Here is a 16,752-nt window from a genome sequence, read left to right as displayed (position 1 = left end):
GCCCTTGCTCCGTTGCTGATCCACAATCCTGTTTCCTGACGATGTTCTTGAGCTCTTCGGGACAACGGTGCCTGGATCAAGCCTTGGGGCTGGGTGTGTCTTTTGTGGCCCCAGGCAGAGAGCAGAAAAACACCCAGCCAGGCAAAAGTCATTTATTGGAATAAAACAAACCCAAGAAATAGCTGAAAATGTGGGGGTGGAAAGGTCCAGGCAAAAGCCCTGATGCTCCACCCCCCCGCCCAGGTGGAGGGCCAAGCCCCATCCCTGCCCCACCCTCCCATCAGCAGGACGTGGCACAGGGGGTCTAAGGGGAGGGGAACTGGGCTGTGTTACTTAAGCACCGTTATTATTCCCAGTTGGGGAATAAAAAGCTTCCCCCAGCAGCACTTGACTGTCCAGGGCCCTGTCCCTGTCCTGCCCAGCAGCTGCAGCCACCATCCCAGCTGAGCCAGGGAGACCATCCCCAGCCCAGCTGCAGTGGGGATGACACGCCGATTCCCACCCTCAGCTGCTGACAGTGGTTCCTGACTTGTCCAAGCCCCTGTGAGACCCCAGAAATGGGGCAGGACATGTGTGGAGCACGCTCCCTGCCTCACAATGGCTTGTGCTCATCCCTGCTGGATGAAACTTTGACTCCCCATGCTCAGCCCACAGGACTGGGCACTTCTGTGAGGGACAGGGACCAAGGAGACCCTGGCTGGACTAGGGAACATGAAGGCACATCCTGGGGCTACAAGGCCTCTTGAGAAGACTAAGCTGCGAGTGGGGACCCGCTCAGGGCCAGGATCTCCCTGCCTCCTGGTACTGCGATGGAAAGGAGGCATTTCAGTTCCTCTTCTCCATGCCCTGGGTGTCCCCAGTCCTCACAGGAACAGTCTCTCCATCAGCTCTTGATGGGTCAGGGGTCCAGTGCTCTGGGCCATCCTCAGGAGATGAGCAAGGTGGTGTCCCTGAGTCTGGGCAGGCTCTGGAGTGTCTCCCCGGAACGGGCAGATCCGGCCCCTTCAGGCACTGTGCGTGGGCCGGAGGAGATGGATGAGTTTCTCGCAGTGCCGGGCGGAGGCGGGGCGGGGGCTGCGGGAGAGACTGGCCTGGAACCCATCGAGGGATGTGGCCCCCAGCTTCTCGCTTGCTTTGAGAGACACCAGCACCTGGGAGAGGAATGGGAAGCCACGCCAGTCACACAGCACCCCCCACCCCCAGCCACCACCTTCCCTCCCAGTTAACCACCCTTGGCAGGGGGAGGCCCCTGGCCCATCCCTATATCCCCTGCTGCTGCCTTGCCATCGGTTGTCACTGATTGCCAAAAAAGGGCAACCCCAAACTATGACAGTGAGGGTACATGCAGGCCGCAGCTGTGGGGGGAAAGCAGGCCTGGCATGGAGCTGGACACAGTTGGGGGGATTAGGGACATTTCCCTGCTGTGCCACTGACCCGCCACAGGGCCTAATCTTGTCTCTTCACAGGCCAAATCCAGGCCATGGACTGGAGGTTACCAGCCCCTGAGCTAGGTGACCTGCAAGAGTGGGCACCCTGCTGCACCGGTACCAAGAGTGGGCCAGGCAGCCTGCGCGTGGCATGTGATAGATGGAAGAGAGGACAGGGAGAACCATGGGGCAGGGAGCAGAAAGCAGAGCAGGGGATCGGAGAGGGAGCAGAAAGCAGAGCAGCTGCTTTGGTAGGGAGCACAGGTCAGGGAGCAGAAAGCAGAGAAGCAGATGGGGCAGAGGGAGATGCGGAGGCCACAGGCAGTACCTGGCGTATCCCAGGCTGGCGGCTGAGGGCCCGCAGGGCGATGAGGGCAGCCTCCCTCACCACGGGCTGGGAGTCGTGGCAGGCGCGGTGCAGCAGGAGCCGGGGGACCTTGTTCTGGATGAGCACGTCTGCCAGCTCGGCTGAGTTGCGCCCCAGGTTGCCCAGGGCCGAGGCAGCGTTGCTGCGGGTCCTGGCCTGGGGGTCTCCTAGCAGCCGCACCACGCAGGGCACGGCCTGGGCCAAGCCCTGCACCAGCCCGCCAGCCTGGTAGGCCGCGTTGCCCACAGCAAAGCTAGCTGCCCTACGCACGGCCCCATCGGGGTCACCCAGGAGCTCCAGCAGCCGTTCCAGCAGCCCGGCCTGGCCCCCGGGGAGGCCCAACTTGTGCCGCAGCAGGTTGCCCACGAGGCTGCAAGAGCCGGCACGCACCAGGGGCTCTGGGTGGCCCAGCAGGCGGCTCAGGACCCGGCCAGTGCTGTCGGAGCCACCCAGCAGGCCGTGGAGGAAAGGCAGGTGTGCAGGACTGGCCCGCGCCACCTGGGCCAGTAGGGCCAGCAGCTGGTGCGTGGGCTGGGCATGGGTGCCGAGCAGGATGGCTGACAGGAAGGCAACATCCGGCTCCGATGCCACGGCCACAAACTGCCCCACTGCCCGCTCATCGCGCAGGGCCAGGTGGCAGAGGAGGCTCAGTGGCAGCTCCGTGGCTGGCAGGGGCAGGTGGTGGCAGCAAGCCTGGCGGGGACAGAGAGAACAGGGCACCAACTCAGCAGGGCCACCCCACACCTGCTGTCCTGGAGCCACTGGGTAGGGCTGGACTGGCTCCTGTTCCTGGCACAGGGACATCTCGACTGGCACTGGTCTGGCAAGGCCAACCCCACTCACCACAAAGCAAACATCCAGGGGTGCCATGGGTTTGGCTCAGGTCTGTCCTGCCCTGTCTCCTGTGTCCCGGGGCAGAGTGGAGCTGGAGGGCGAATGCCCAGGGCCGAGCGGGGCTTTCCCCTGTTCCTCCAGCACGGAGGGTCCCAGCAGGGCTGGTACACAGGCCGTGCCCCTCGATCCCTGCCCCAGCACTCCCCGTGCCCCTTTCCTCCCCGCACGTCCAGTCCCTGCTGGATCCAGCTGTGCTCTCAGCTCTGCCACATCTGGGGCCACAAGTACCCCCTTGAATGCCCCACGGGGGGACAGGACGGCCTGGGCTTCGTTGGCAGCTGCCGGCCTGTTCGTCCTATGCCAGGACCCCTGCTCTGTCTGGGCGGAGACAGGCAGGAATAAATCCCCGGGGACTTTCTCTTCCCCGTTCAGTGCGGTGCAAACCCTGCTCCTGTCCCCTTCCGCATCTCTCCTAGGCCTGGCCTCAGTCTCTGCTCCTAGGGAAAACCCTCCGCAGCCCCCAGCCTCCTTGCTGCCCTGCTCTGCACCTTCTCCAGCTCTTCTCTCTCCTCCTGGGGCTGCAGGGAGAAACCAGTTCTGCCCCTGGCTTTGGCCACATGCTCCACTGTGCCTTGGCAAAAGCCTGCAGCATGGGCACAGCCAGATGTGGGCACCAGGCACTCCAGGTAGGAAATGAGAAGGGAAGGAGGCAACCCAGGGTCCCACCTGGGAAACAGAAGGAAAGAGCACGGGGCAGTGGGGAGAGGGGAAGGGGGGCCCAGGTACCTGCAGCAGATGGGTAGGGATCTCAGCTTTGCTTGCGGCCTCCACCACCCGCGCCAGGGTTTCCTCATCCACCTCCAAGGCGAAGGGGAAACACAACAGCTGGCAAGTCTGGAGCACTACAGCAGCGACCAGCCCAGGGTCCCCATCCTCACCTGCCTGCCTGCAGCCATGACAGAGCACACAGCTTAGCACAGAGGCCACACTGGGGTGGGAGAGGTTCACAGGGGCCCGCAAGGTGTCCAGCTCCAGCAGTGGGGCACCGTCAGCTGCACCATGCATGTTCCAGTGCCCCTGAATGCCACTGGTGCCCTACCCTGCCCTGGCCACCCCTGTGCCCAACTCACGTCTGGGTCAAGCGAAGCAAGAAGTCGGGAGACAGCAGCTTGCGCAGGGTGGCCAGGGTAAGGCTGCCGGGCTGGGCCAGCTGCCCGAGGCAGAGGTGAGGCTCCCGGGTGAAGACGAGGAGCGCCAGGTTGAGGAAGAGCAGGGTCCCTGCAGGCACAGGGGTTGGCAGGGAGGGCCGGCTAGCACCACCTGGGCCCTGACTCCGCGCCAGCCCCAGACCCACCGTGGCTACTGTGATTCGAGCAAATTGACCAGGGAGTTGGTAGCTCGATCAGGCAGTCAGCTGCCATTGCACTGAGCTGCCCCCCTGCCATTCAGCTCCATGTGTCAGGGGGTTGAAGCCCCTGCCCCAGAGGCATTGGGTGCTGGCTGCAGCCCAAGTTGGGGCTGACCCCAGGGTGTGCCAATGAACCTGCCGGGACTCAGCCATGCAGGATCCCAGCTGAAGGCTCTTGCCCCCACTCATGCTGCCTTGGGGAGGGGCAGGGAAGGATTTGCCCCCTGCTCAGGTTGGCTGGGCTTGCGGGGGTTCCCCTCCCTCTGCAGCAGGGGCAAGGCCTGTGCCTGGGCTCTCTCCAGCACCCACCAACCCCCCTGGCAGCAGCAGGACGTTGGGCCACGGCCCCCTGTACTCTGGGGGCAGGGGCAATGCTTAGGGTTGTGTCAGGGGTATCTGTTGTGAGGCTCCAAGATTGCACACGGGGTTGTGGTCCGGGTGGGTTTGGACAGGGCTGATCCTGCCTTGGGCTGGACATGACCCTGCAGCTCCCTGCCAGCCCCACTTGTCTGTGACTTTTATGATTTCTCCCACAGCAGACCCCAGCCCCCCCAGCAGTACAGATGTGTATGGGGGGGGGAGGAGTGTCTCAGGCATCTCTGTCTACCATATCAGAGCAGCATCAGCTAGAGCCAGCTCTGCAAGCCAGGGTCACAGTCATGGGCTCCCATACTAGATTCTACCTGGGTCCGTGGCCCAGGGGCTGGGGCGTGCTGAACCTGCTCTACAAGTGGCTCAGAAATCCTCCTCCCAGCATGGCCAGGGGCATGCTAGCTTTCCACATCCTGCAAGCAAGTAGGGTGGGCTGCACAGAAGCCCCCAAAGCCCTGGGGGAGGTGCCAGGATTTGTAGGGGCTGAGGCGCTGGCAGTAGGCTGAGCTGGTCCCAGAAGGGAGGGTGCAGGATGCAAGGCACTGGGGCAGACAGCATGGGGCACACGGTGGGATCCTGTGACAGAAGCCTGCAGCCGAAGCCCCACGGCCCGGTCAGGAGCTTCGGCCCAGAGTGTCAGTGGCAGGCCCAGGGGCATATGCAGGGTCTGTGACAAGCAGGGAGCTGTCATGCCTGCTCCCCACTTCCTCCAGCTCCTGTCAAGGCCCGGGCACAGGCACAAGCTTGAGGCCTCCAGACCCCAGGGAACTGCCCTCTCCGGAGCCAAGCCCACAAGCCAACTGGAGCACAGCTCCCAGCTGCCCAGACCCATCCACAAAGGTCTGCTAGGAGCCGAAGCCAAGGCTCATCCAGCCTCTCCCAGCTCAGAGCAGACCCATGGAGACTGTGAGCCCCACTCCCCGGCAAGAGGAGCTGGAGCCCTGGTCCAGGACACAACTGGTTGGCAGGGATCATGGAGGGTCCCAGAGGCCTGGCCACCTACCTTGAGGGGAGATGAGGTTCCAGTCTGGCTCCAGGGTGGGCTGGCCAGGCCGAGGCGTCTCACTCTCCATCTCAGGCTCTCCACAGGCCAAGCCAAGGGCCGCAGCAACCCGGTGCCACATGATGTCCCATAGCTCCGAGCCGGCAAAGCCCCACGCACCCAACCCCTCCTCCTGGCAGAGGGAGAGCCCGGATGCCAGCTCCAGATCAGGGCTCAGACTCCTCCGAGCCACATCATGACAAAGATGCCTTTTCTCTGGGACCCCCCAACACCTTCGAGCCCTGGCTGCGGCTGGGTGTGGACCCCAGTAACCAATCCCCCTGCCCCACGCAGACTACTGGCTCTAACCAGGGACCTAGAAGCAGGGCAGTGTGGGGGGCTATCCAAAAAAACCCTGCTGGTCATGAATGGCCTGGTCTGATCCCATCCACCCTGGCCCAGGCAGAGGAGGGTGGTACCTGGGCCAGGAGCTCCAGCAGGAAGAAGAGGAGTCCATCATAGAGCCCAGCGCCCAGCGGCGGCGGGAGACACAGCTGTAAGAGAAGGGAGAGGGTGGGAGCTGGACCTATACAACCTCCACAGCCCCTCTACTTTCCTGGGGGCAGGGGTGGGGGGGATGCCTGGGGCTGTGTCAGGGATGACTGTGTTGTACATCTCTATGGTCGCACGTGGGGTTTGGATGGGCAGGTCTGAACCCCAAATACTTTGTACTGAGCTGTTCCTGCCCACACCATGCCTAGAAAAGCCTTGGCTACTGCCACAGACCAGCTGGTGGGTGGGTGGGTGGGTGCTCAGTCCAGGCTTGTTTATGGACAATTCTGTGCTTTGTCACCTCGAGGCAGCCTGATGGGACCAACAACACCCAACCCCCCGCAGGGCACCGACAGGGTCTTACAGCGGTCATGGCCTAATGTAGAATTTGGGACCTTCATGACCACCCCCAGACCTCCCCCCTGGACACTGTGGATGCCCCATGCCCTGGGCTGGGTGTGGCCCCGGCCCAAGGGAGTTGGACACCCCAGAGTTAAATGAAGGGAGAGAAGTGCCTGTGACCAGTACCTGGGCATGGGCAGTGAGAGCGTTGGTTAGAGCCGCTGTAGCTTCCTCCCCGCCAAGATCGACGGCCACCCCGTGCTGGCAGAGCTGAGTCAGCAGGAATCCCGCGGCGCTCTGGGGCCAAATGGAGGGTTCAGGACCGGCTGCCTCAAGAGGCAGCCGTGGCTCCCCTGCAGCCCCACATGGCCACCCCCCATCAATGTCAAGCACCTCCCCCCCAGAGCAGGAACAGTCAAACCAGCCCCCACTCCCAGACTGGGCTGTATCAAGCCAAGCCAGACCCCCCCAGCACTGGAGTCAGGGTGGGAGGGGGCAAGAGATGTGGGGATGGGGCAAGAGGGGACAAAGCACTCACGACGAGGGAGACAACAGCCGAACGGGTGAAGAGCTCACCAGCCTCAAGTGCCACCACATCAAGCCTGGAAGGAGGGGTGAGGAGAGGCTGAGAAGTCCCAGCCATCGCCTTCCCCAACCCCAGAATGCGGCCACCTCTGAAGAGCAACCGCAACACACACGTCCCCCCGACCCCTCAAGGGCATGTTGCTCTCAACAGCACAGCACAGACAGACTGACCTGAGCCCCCTGGGGCAGAGAGGTACATACCAAAGTGCAGGGTGTGGGTAAGAGAGCACTTACCCGGGTGGGGGTGCCTGGAGCTGCAGGGTGAGCAGAGACAGGAGGTGCAGGGTGGCCTCCTGAGCCTGTCCCTGCACTAGCTCTGGCATCGGGACCTACCAGGGGAACAGTGCATGGTGTGGGGCACTGAAAGGGGACAGGCCCTGGGCAACCTGTCCCCTTAGCACCCTCCCAACCCTGGCCAGCATGAGCCCAGGCCATCTCTCTGCTCCTTCCCTGAGCTCCGCTCAGTTTCTCCATCATCCCCCAATCCAGCTGTGGGTCCCCTGTTCCCCTTCCCCTGCAGAGCCTACTTGCCCCAGGGGGTGCCAGGACCTACCTCTCCCTTCAGCAGCTGTGCCAAGGCCCCTGACACTCGTGGCTCCATCTCCAAGAGGCGACACAGGCTCTGGCTGACGTGGCAGGCAGCATATAGGATCTGGGGGGAAGGACACTAGCCTTGACCCAGGCCCCGCAGCAGGGTGGGGGGTCAAAAAGACAAAGAACATGTTAGGAAGGAGGGAACTCAAGACAGAGAGGACCATGCTGCCCTTTATAAGCCCCCGCAGTGTCCACATCTTGAATCCAGTGCCCAGGTCTGGTCCCCACAGCCCCAGAAGGAGAGGAGCTAGAGAAGCTGCAGAGCAGGGCAGCAAAGAGGCTGGGGGCTGTGGTGGGGCTTCCCTAGGAGAAGATACTGAGGCCAGACCTAGGAGAGATGCTAGAGGGGACAGGAGCAAGGTTTGCAACACACTGAACGGGGAAGAGAAAGTCCCTGGGGATTTATTTCTGCCTGTCTCTGCCCAGACAGAGCAGGGGTCATGGCATGGGACAAGCAGGCCAGCAGCCGCCAACCAAACCCAGGCCGTCCCGTCCCCCACATGGGGCATTCAAGGGGAAACTCATGGCCCTAGACCAGGGAGAGAGGAACAAGAAAACCCTGCTCAGACCCAGGCACTCACCTTCTAGCTCCGCTCTCTGCTCCTGGGATACAGGAGACAAGGCAGGACGGACCTGGGGTCTGAAGCAGCACAGGGCAGCTCAGATGTTCTTATATGGGGCCCCCAGGACCACTGTCTGGACCCATCCCCAGCTCCTTGGCAGGCCCCAGCAGCAGGCTAAGGGACCCCTGAAAAAGCACTGCCCTGCAACCTGCTCACATGGGAGCCACAGGATGCCCCAGTCCCTCCTGGCTGGTACAGGGTGGGCAGCAGGGACTTGTTAATGGGAATTGACTTTCCATTGACCAGCTAGGGGCAGGGTAGTTTCATAGTTTCATAGCAGTTTGCGGTCAGAAGGGACCTGAACAGATCATCCAGTCTAAACCCTCGCCACTGGCCGGAGCACACGCTGGGATCACAATACCCCAGACAGGTGCTTGTCCAACCTCCTTTTGAATTTACCCAAGGTAGGAGAGAGGACCACTTCCCTAGGAAGTTGGTTCCAGATCCTAGCCACCCTAGCCAACAGTGAAATAGTGCCTCCTAATCTCTAACCTAAACCTATTCTCCAGCAGCTTCTGACCATTGTTCCTCGTCACCCCAGGTGCTGCTGGGGGGAATAGGGCCCTTCCTATTTGCTGATGATCTCCCCTAACGAGTTTGTAGGCAGCCACCAAATCCCCCCTCAGCCTCCGCTTGTGGAGGCTGAACAGGTTCAGGTCCCTCAGCCTCTCCACATAGGGCCTGTCCTGTTGCCCTCCAACCAAAGGTAGAGTAGGGCAGGGGTTCTACCAAGTAGCAGCCTGGCATGGAAAGGGGTGCCTTGGAGGAGACAGGGGGGCAGAGCCAGGGGGACCTCCCTGGGAGAGGATGGTGCCAGCACAGCCTGGCAAGGACTGCTCCCAGCATGTGGGAACAACAGCCCCCAGCACCAGGGCTGGGCTCTATCAGCTGGAGCATTACAGACAGGTGCCCCACGCCCCGCTTCATGGGGCACCAATGCCCGAGGAGGGGACAGACAGAGGGACCTGGGTTGACCGTCACCTTGAGCCCATTCAGGGAGCAGGTTGGGCGCTCCAGCCTCTCCAAAAGCCGCCCCAGGACCTGGGGAGTCTCGGCCAGCATCTGGGCCACATGCTGAGCAACCTGCAGAAGGGAAGCCAAAAGCCTGGTGACCCCATGCCCTCTGGAGACCCCAAGGCAGGAGTGGATCGGGGGGGGGGCACCTGCACCCCTCTTTGATTCCTTTTCCACCCAAAGTTTAAACCCAACCGTTGAGAGGGCCAGGCTGAGAGAATCAATGAACCTCAGGGTTCAGCGTCATTTCCTGGATTTCTGCTCATCTTTCTCCACTCCCAGATGTGAAAGGTCTCCATGTTCCCCTGCTCAAACCAGCCTCTCCCCTGCAATCTACAGCTTGATCCCCACTCCTGCTCACATCTTCCTCCTACCCTCAGCCCTGACGACTGGGTCTAGTGGTAGCAAAAACCCCTCGACTCTTGCGGAACAGCATGAGCTCAGGTGTAGAAACGACTGACGGTGAAGTCTTGGAAGCGTTGCCAAGGTGCTCATGGTGAGATTTTCTTTTGTGAATCTGAACGGTGATGGCCGCAGGCTAGTGACATGCTGTTTTCTACTATTTTAGCTATTTTCTTGCCTAGGTTTCCTGGGTTTTTTAAATTTGAGATCTCACCTGAGCACGTCCCAATAATTCTGCGTGGTTTTGCTTTGATCTTAAAACAGAATAATACAGGGCCAGCCCCTAGAGGCTATTAGTAAAGTTTCTAGTTTCTCTTTAACTGGAAAAAATGTGTGTTGCGCTACCTGCAGTGACAGGCTGCACTACCTGCACCCCCCTTTTCAGACTCCTTGATTTTCCCCTGTCACTGCAATGGTGCCAGCAGCTGGCGACAGAGGAGCAGCTGCCATCCATGCTCTCACACAGCAAGGTGAAGCCCTGGGAGGAGGGGGGAGTTGTCACTGTGATGCTCCGGTGCTGTCCCCGGCCCCACTGCCCTTTCGGTCCCTGGAATCGAGTCTCTGCCCCCACAATGCCCTGGCTGAGATGGTCACACTCTCCCTCCCCGAATTCCCCCTGGGGTCAGATTTCTGCCCATCTCCTCCAAACTGTGCCCTGTTATACCCCAGCCACTTCCCACCCCAGAGGTGGCTGCGAGCATCTGTCAAGTCTTGAGGGACCCTGGCCATAGATCAGCCTGATGTGATCTCCGCTCTCAGCTCCTCTGTTGGAAAGGGATGTCCCCGCTGCACCCCCCCAGGGACCTCTAACCAGAACAGCTGCAGCAGGAGGCCTAGCTTGACCTGCTTCTTGGCCTCCCGGCACCCGCTGCGCCCCAGTGGGATGCTGCAGGCCGAAGCCAGCGCTGCCATGAAGATGTCAGCCAGGCGCTCACTCTGCTCCTGTGTGGTCTTCGCCTCCTTCACTGAGCCTGGGATGGGAGGGAATCAAGGGAGACTCACAGACACGAGGAGAAACAAGATGGGGCAGATAATGCTGCCAGTGTGGAGAGGAGCCGGAGGCTGGAAAGCCCAGGGGGCTGCAGGTCAGGAGTGAGGGGAACCAGCAGGGCTTGGGGGGAGCAGGGGGCTGTGGGTTGGGAATGAGGGGCCCTGGCAGGGCTGGGGCGGCAGGGACTGCAGTGTGGGGCACCACGATGGCAGGCATGGAAAGAATCCATCCCAGCTGCTGCCCATTTCTGACTCTGCCCAGGGCTCAGGACTGTAGGTAGGAGAAGATGGGCAGGGCCCAGCCCTGGGCACCAATTTTGAGGAGGCACCAGAGCAGCAGTCCCTGGGGAGCTGGTGCCACAGCAGAACCCTGCAGTGTGGCATTCACTGCCTCTGCTAATCTCAGGAGCTTCCCCCATGACCTCCCAGCAAGAAGGAAGTAGGGAGCCCAGCCCTTAGGCCCCACTAAGCGGTGGGGTAGGGGCCAGGCTGGGGGAAGGGAGACAGGCCTAGCCCAGCCTGGAGCAGGGAAGAATGGCAACACAGCACATACCTGCTGGGATGGGCCACTCGCCAGAGGCCCCTTGGATGAGTGTATCCAGGAGGAGGTGGTGCTCAGCACACAGCCCTGCATAGAAGGAGCTGGCGACAGAGGAGCAGCTGCCATCCATGCTCTCACACAGCAAGGTGAAGCCCTGGGAGGAGGGGGGAGTTGTCACCAAGTGGGGAGGGACCTGGTGGGGCACCTACCTAGTGCTGAGCGGCCCAGGTCATATTCCCCAGGAAACCTGCAGGATTGGGCCCCCCACGGTAGCCCTAGTGCTGGGGGGTAGGTGAAGGGAAGACCAGTGGGACAATCCCAGGGGTCCCTGACTCCCCGAGGCACCAAATGGAGCTGAGCGAGGTGTGGAGGGGCTGGGAGCCAGTGGGGGTGGCATCCTCACCACGACACTTTGCTGCTGAAGCCGCCTCTCGCCATCCATGGGCTGACGAAGCAATCTGGGCAGCAGGGCCAGGAAGAGGTGGGTGGCCTCGGCAAAGATCTCCAGGCTGAGGAGAGGAAAGGGGTCAGTGGGGGACCAGGCAGAACCCCGTGGGAGTGGCAGGGGAGCAGAAGCAAGCCTGGGGAGCCCGCAAGGAGGGCCAGGGCCCCCAGACCACCTCCCCAGGGTCCTGCCCCCTGCCCAGCCCCCAGGCCACCCAGAACCAGGAGCCGGGGCCCCAGCAGTGATGTCCGTGTCCTTCTGAGTCTCTCCACTGCCTGCTGCATCCCCCGCACCTTCCCCTTGCTATGCTCCTCTCCTGGTTGAAATCACTGGTGAAATAACCCGTCATCACAATGACAAGGTCTGTCAGCACCATGATGCTCCAGGGTTGCTGTGGGAGCAGAGAAGACCAGTGCTCATGAGCCAGTGAGTACAGGGACCCTCCTGGCCAGGCACCATGTTCTGGCAAGAGCACAACCCTCCCCCAGAGACAGTGACCCCCAGGGGTGCCAGCTGGGCCGTGCCACACCAGCCCCCGGCCTGTGGCTGCGCCTGCTCACCTGCATAGTGCCAACACTGTCCAGGACCTGCCCTGCCAGGCCCAGCAGGACACGCGGCAGCTCCAGCTCCCGGCAGAGGTCGTACAGCCGGGCGGCGTCAGAGTGGCTGGACAGGAGGTTCCCTATGACACGCAGTGTGGGGCGCAACCGGGACGCCCCCTCCAGCATCCCCTCCAGCACCTGGGAGGGGAGAGACGAGGGGGATTGAGGGCACTGAGACTGGAGCCACCTGGTGCCAGCATTGCCGGGCATTCTAGAGCTGTGGGGACAGCAGGGAGCTGCACGATCACATCCAGCCCGAGGCAGGATCAGCCCCATCCAAAACCGCCTAGACAACCCCCATGTGCAACCACAGAGCCACACAACACCAGCACCCCTGATACAACCCTGGGCATCACCCCCACCTCTGCCCCTGCTCCCGGGATACAAGGGGGCCGTTGCCACCAACGTCCTGCTGCTGCCAGGGGAGTTGGTGGGTGCTGGACAGAGCCCAGGCCCAGGCCATGCCCCCACTGCAGAGGGAGAGGAAACCCTCCCAGGCCCAGGCCAGGCTGAGCAGGGGGCAAATCCATGCCTGCCCCCCAGCTGCCCAAAGGCAGCATGAGTAGGGGGCAAGAGGCTGTAGTCAGGACCCTGTGGGGCTACATCCCAGCAGAAGTTTTGGCACAGCCCAGGCACAGTCCCAGCCTGGGCTGCAGCCAGCACTCAGCACCTCTGGGAGGGCTTCAACCCTGAACCGGTGGGGGTGGGGAGCAGTCAGCTCAGCCTCAGGCTGGGACACCCCCCAGCAGAACATGGGCATCGCTGCGCCTCGACCCTCCCACCCAGCATCCATCCAGCCTCGCCTGGGACCCTCCCATGCTGCAGTGCCCCCAGCTCTGGCATCTCCCTGTGGCCGCCCTACTTGGGCAGTGAAGAAGTGTTTCCTGAGATCCAGCCTCAACCTGCCTGGCTGCAACTTCCATCCCTGGTTTTACAGAAGAGAGCAACCTCTGTCCTGCTCTCTGCAGAAGAGAAGTTGTTCTTTGTCATCTCAAAGGGCCCCCTCCACCTGACGGAAACGTTGGAGCCCTGTGCCCCATACTTACCTGCTGGCTGGCATGGTCCATGCGGGCACGCAGGCGTGGTAGGAACCCGGGGTCCTCCAGCAGGCTCAGGGGTGCGCTCAGCTGCAGCCGGGATGGCTCTGTGGCCTCCACCAGGTGCTGCCACTCCTCATCGCTGTCCAGCTCCTGGGTCAGATGTGGGTGGGGCACGGGGGACTGGCTAATACTGCCCCAAGTGTGTGCCCCCAGTGGGCTCCCTGTCTCCTCGGCCTGGGTGGGGGTCCAGCAGGTGGCTCACCTCGTTCTCCAGGGCTACAGCTTCGATGCTGCGGCGGCCACGGCGCCCTGCTTTGCCCGTTCCCGGTGGCGGGGGGGGCCCTGGCCCTGGGAACTCCCGCTCGTAGTCTTGGGTGATGCAGTGCTCCCTACCCAGGGCAATGGTGCTGTTAGGGGCTCCACGCATGTCTCCCCACGCATGCCCCCCCACGCTCTCTTCAAGGAGAGACTGGACAGTTACCTTGCTGGGGTTACCTAATCCCCAGTTATTTTTCCTGCTTGGTGCAGGGGACTGGACCTGTTGTTCTTCCAAGGTCCCTTCTGATCTTACAATCTATGAATCAGCCCTCACCCTGGCGTTGGTGGGGGTTCGTCCACCTCCCACTCCGTCCTGCTCGGCTCCGGTCCCTGGGTGGTGCGGGGCCCGTCCACGGGGGCTGCTCTAGGCCTGGGGCCTGGCCCCCCTTTGCCACTGGGATCCTGTCTGCCTGTTGACTCCGTCTTTGCCTGCTGCTGGGAAGCCGGCCAGAAGGGTCACGGCTGCCCTGGACCAGCCAAGCCCAATGCTCGCTGCCCCATCCCATCCAGCTGTACAGGGACCTCACCCAGCCCTAGCGAGAGCACTGGCACACAGGGCTCTCATGGTGGCATAAGGGGAATCACAGACACGCAGGGGTCTCACACCAGTATAACAGTGTCCCGCTGCTGTAGGACTCAGGGGCATGGTGGTACAACTGCCTCCCCCAGGGTAATTTCAGCCTGTCTGCAGTCAAACAACTCAGGGCCCAGCCAGCCCGTCCCTCCTGACCCTCACCTGCTGGGGCAAGATGCTACGCAGGACAGCTGCCCTCTGCCTGCCCCAGCCCCGGGCATGGGTGCCCAGAACCGCTGGCAAACCTGGGAGCCATAAGAGCTAGCCCAGACCATGCCATGCTCCAACCACCCCTTGGGGCCCACCGGTACGAGCACCCTCCCACTGCCACCTCCGACTCGCCCCAACCCAATCAATGGCCCTGCACCTTTCTTCTGGTTTCCTCGGCCATCCTCTGCCTCGCCTTCCGCAGGATCTTGGACTGGCCTCGCCGAGGGGCCAGAGTGTGGGCTTGCCTCTCCTTCAATGCCTGCAGCTCCGGAGGCAGCTTGCTAGTGAAGGGGTTGGGGATCCCCTGCTCCTCTGTGTCCTCAATGACTGGAAGAGGGATGGGGGGGGTGTTAAGGCCAGTTAGCCCCAGCCCCCACAAGCCATGAGGGGAGGTGGCAGCAGGGCCTGGGAGACTGGCAGCCCCTGGAGGGGCTTGGGGAAAGCCAGGGAGAGGCTGGCGGCCACAGTCCCAGGGCAGAGGTAGGAGGTAGCAATGGCAGTGTGGCCAGGGGCAGCAGGTGCAGGTACTCACTGGTGACATGTCCGGTGAGGAAGGGGTGGCCCAGCAGCTCCGGCCATGACAGGCGTTGGCAGGGGTCCTTCATCAGCAGGCCCTGCAGGAAGCTCTGTGCAGCACCAGGCACACACCGTCACTCTCCCCGCAAAGTCCTACAGCCTTGCTGCCCCCCAACCCCCGCTGCCAGCCCTGGGAGACGATGAGTGGGCAGTAGTGATTAGAGCACCCTGGATGCCCGGCTGTGGGAAGTGTGGAAGAGTGGCTAGAGCCAGGAGAGGAGGATTAAGAGCCAGGACACAAGGGTTCTGCTCCAGGGGCATCAGTCAGGGACAGCTGCTATGCCCTTGCAAGCCCTGCAGGCACCCGACCTGCAAACCCCCTCCATCCCACACCGGCGCCTGCAGCCGTCACCTTGCAGGGGGGGCTCATGCTCTTGGGCCACCTGACGGGGTCGCTGACGATGAGGCTGACGAGCTGGAAGATGCTGGTGGTGTAGAAGGGGGGCGCCCCAACCAGCAGCTCGTACAGGATGCAGCCCATGGACCAGAGGTCAGCCGCGTGGTCGTAGGGCTGCTCCTGCACCAGCTCAGGCGCCATGTACAGCGGCGTGCCCTTGATGGATGTCAGCACCAGAGTGTGGATGCTCATGGCCCGGGCAAACCTACCAGATATGCCCCAGGCCTCAGTGCTGGGACAGGGAGCCTCAAACCTGTCCCCCAAACCAAGGGGTGTTCCCCGCCCCACAAAAGGCGTGTTGCCCCGCACTACCCAAAGTCGCAGAGCTTAATAACGCCGCCTTTGCCCAGCAGGATGTTCTGGGGCTTCATGTCACGGTGCAGGATGCGGTGGGAATGCAGGTAGTAGAGGGCCGAGACCAGCTGAGCGGCAATGGCCTGTACCTGCAAGATGCAGCAACTGAGCCCCCCCATCCCATCAAGGCCCCCAACCGACTCCCCCCGCCCTGCGCAGACCCCCATACTCAGCCCAAGCTGGACCTCTCTGTGCCTCGGTTTACCCCGCCATCAATCGGGAACGGCTGCCCCCATGAGCCCTGCAGGCACCCGCCCCCCTGCCCCATCTCTGCTGCGCCAGAGGTACCTGCTCCTCAGGCAGGCTGCCGTCGTCCTCCAAGATCTGGAAGAGCTCCCCCTCCGCGTAGTCCGTCACCACCACCACCTGCGGGGGGGCAGCAGCCCTGTCACAGCCCGGGTGGTGACTCGCTGAAGCCCCCAGACTCGACCCATGGAAGCAGCCCGCCCCCCAGCCTGTGTCCGACGGGGGGCTCCAGACAGAAGCCAGGTCTGGTCCCACTCAGCCCCCCTCACCTCCTTGTCGGTCTCAAAGCTGTCCAGCATCTGGATGATGTTGGGGTGGTGCAGCCCCCGCATGATCTCGATCTCCCGCTGCAGGTTCCTCAGCTCCTTCTCCGAGCGCCCCAACTTGGGGATGAACTTCAGGGCCACCACCTGCCCGGGCCGGCGCAGGCGTGAGCCTGGGAGCCCACCACCCGAAGTCCTCGAGCCGGGGGTAAGGCCCTTCCTGCCCCCGAGGCAGCACCGCCCGGGCGGGGGGATGCGGCGCGGGACGGACCCTCACCTGGGCGCTGTGCTTGCGGCGTCCCTTGTACACGCGCCCGAAGGAGCCCTCGCCGATGACCTCCAGCACGTGGTACCTCTCCATGGCGACACGGCGGCCCCACCTGCCACGACACAAGGGTCGGTCCCGTCCCTCCGCCCTGCCACGGGTGCCCCGCGGGGCCTTGGTCACATCACGCAGCCTCCCGGCGGGAAGAGAGCCCTCCCTGCTCCCCTGCCCCTCCCTCCGCTCCCCCTTCTCCTGCCCCGCCATCGTCTTTCCCTTTCTACGCCCCCCCGGGACCCCCGACCGACACGCACCGCCCGGGCTGCCGGTGCGCCGCCGGACAGAGCGACCCCTTCCCCCGCTCAGGCACCTCCGAGGACGCCCCCGCTAGGCCCCCTCAGGACCCCGCCGCGTCGGCACTGCTTAGCAACG

At 62.8% G+C, this 16,752-nt stretch overlaps 1 protein-coding gene across 3 annotated transcripts; it reads right to left on the bottom strand.

The window, feature by feature from the left end:
- Positions 1 to 243: 243 nt before the first annotated feature.
- Positions 244 to 16,738, bottom strand: STK36 (serine/threonine kinase 36). Of its 3 annotated transcripts, none has more exons than XM_090046158.1 (27): positions 16,635 to 16,738; positions 16,336 to 16,438; positions 16,065 to 16,205; positions 15,838 to 15,915; positions 15,508 to 15,638; positions 15,151 to 15,400; positions 14,755 to 14,848; positions 14,380 to 14,549; positions 13,713 to 13,873; positions 13,383 to 13,509; positions 13,127 to 13,270; positions 12,039 to 12,218; positions 11,772 to 11,869; positions 11,437 to 11,542; positions 11,046 to 11,187; positions 10,346 to 10,473; positions 9,068 to 9,169; positions 7,423 to 7,521; positions 7,104 to 7,198; positions 6,823 to 6,886; positions 6,471 to 6,581; positions 5,870 to 5,944; positions 5,412 to 5,583; positions 3,759 to 3,906; positions 3,415 to 3,574; positions 1,756 to 2,487; positions 246 to 1,151 (listed from the first exon to the last, which is right to left on the bottom strand). In XM_090046158.1, the coding sequence occupies exons 2-27, from the start codon at positions 16,417 to 16,419 to the stop codon at positions 1,005 to 1,007; spliced, it is 3,939 nt and encodes a 1,312-aa protein (XP_089902284.1). In that variant the 5' UTR covers positions 16,420 to 16,438; positions 16,635 to 16,738; the 3' UTR covers positions 246 to 1,004. The 3 variants fall into 3 exon arrangements, with proteins under 3 accessions (XP_089902286.1, XP_089902284.1, XP_089902285.1); XM_090046159.1 differs by having other exon boundaries at positions 13,713 to 13,870; XM_090046160.1 differs by lacking the exon at positions 1,756 to 2,487 and having other exon boundaries at positions 244 to 1,151.
- Positions 16,739 to 16,752: the final 14 nt, after the last annotated feature.

The sequence above is a fragment of the Crocodylus siamensis genome, chromosome 4 (genome assembly GCF_052110815.1).
Source record: "Crocodylus siamensis isolate JL-2025a chromosome 4, ASM5211081v1, whole genome shotgun sequence".
In the NCBI taxonomy this organism is placed as follows: Eukaryota; Metazoa; Chordata; order Crocodylia; family Crocodylidae; genus Crocodylus; species Crocodylus siamensis.
The sequence above is the reverse complement of the archived record's forward strand: the minus strand, read 5'-3'. Positions and strand labels throughout refer to the sequence as shown.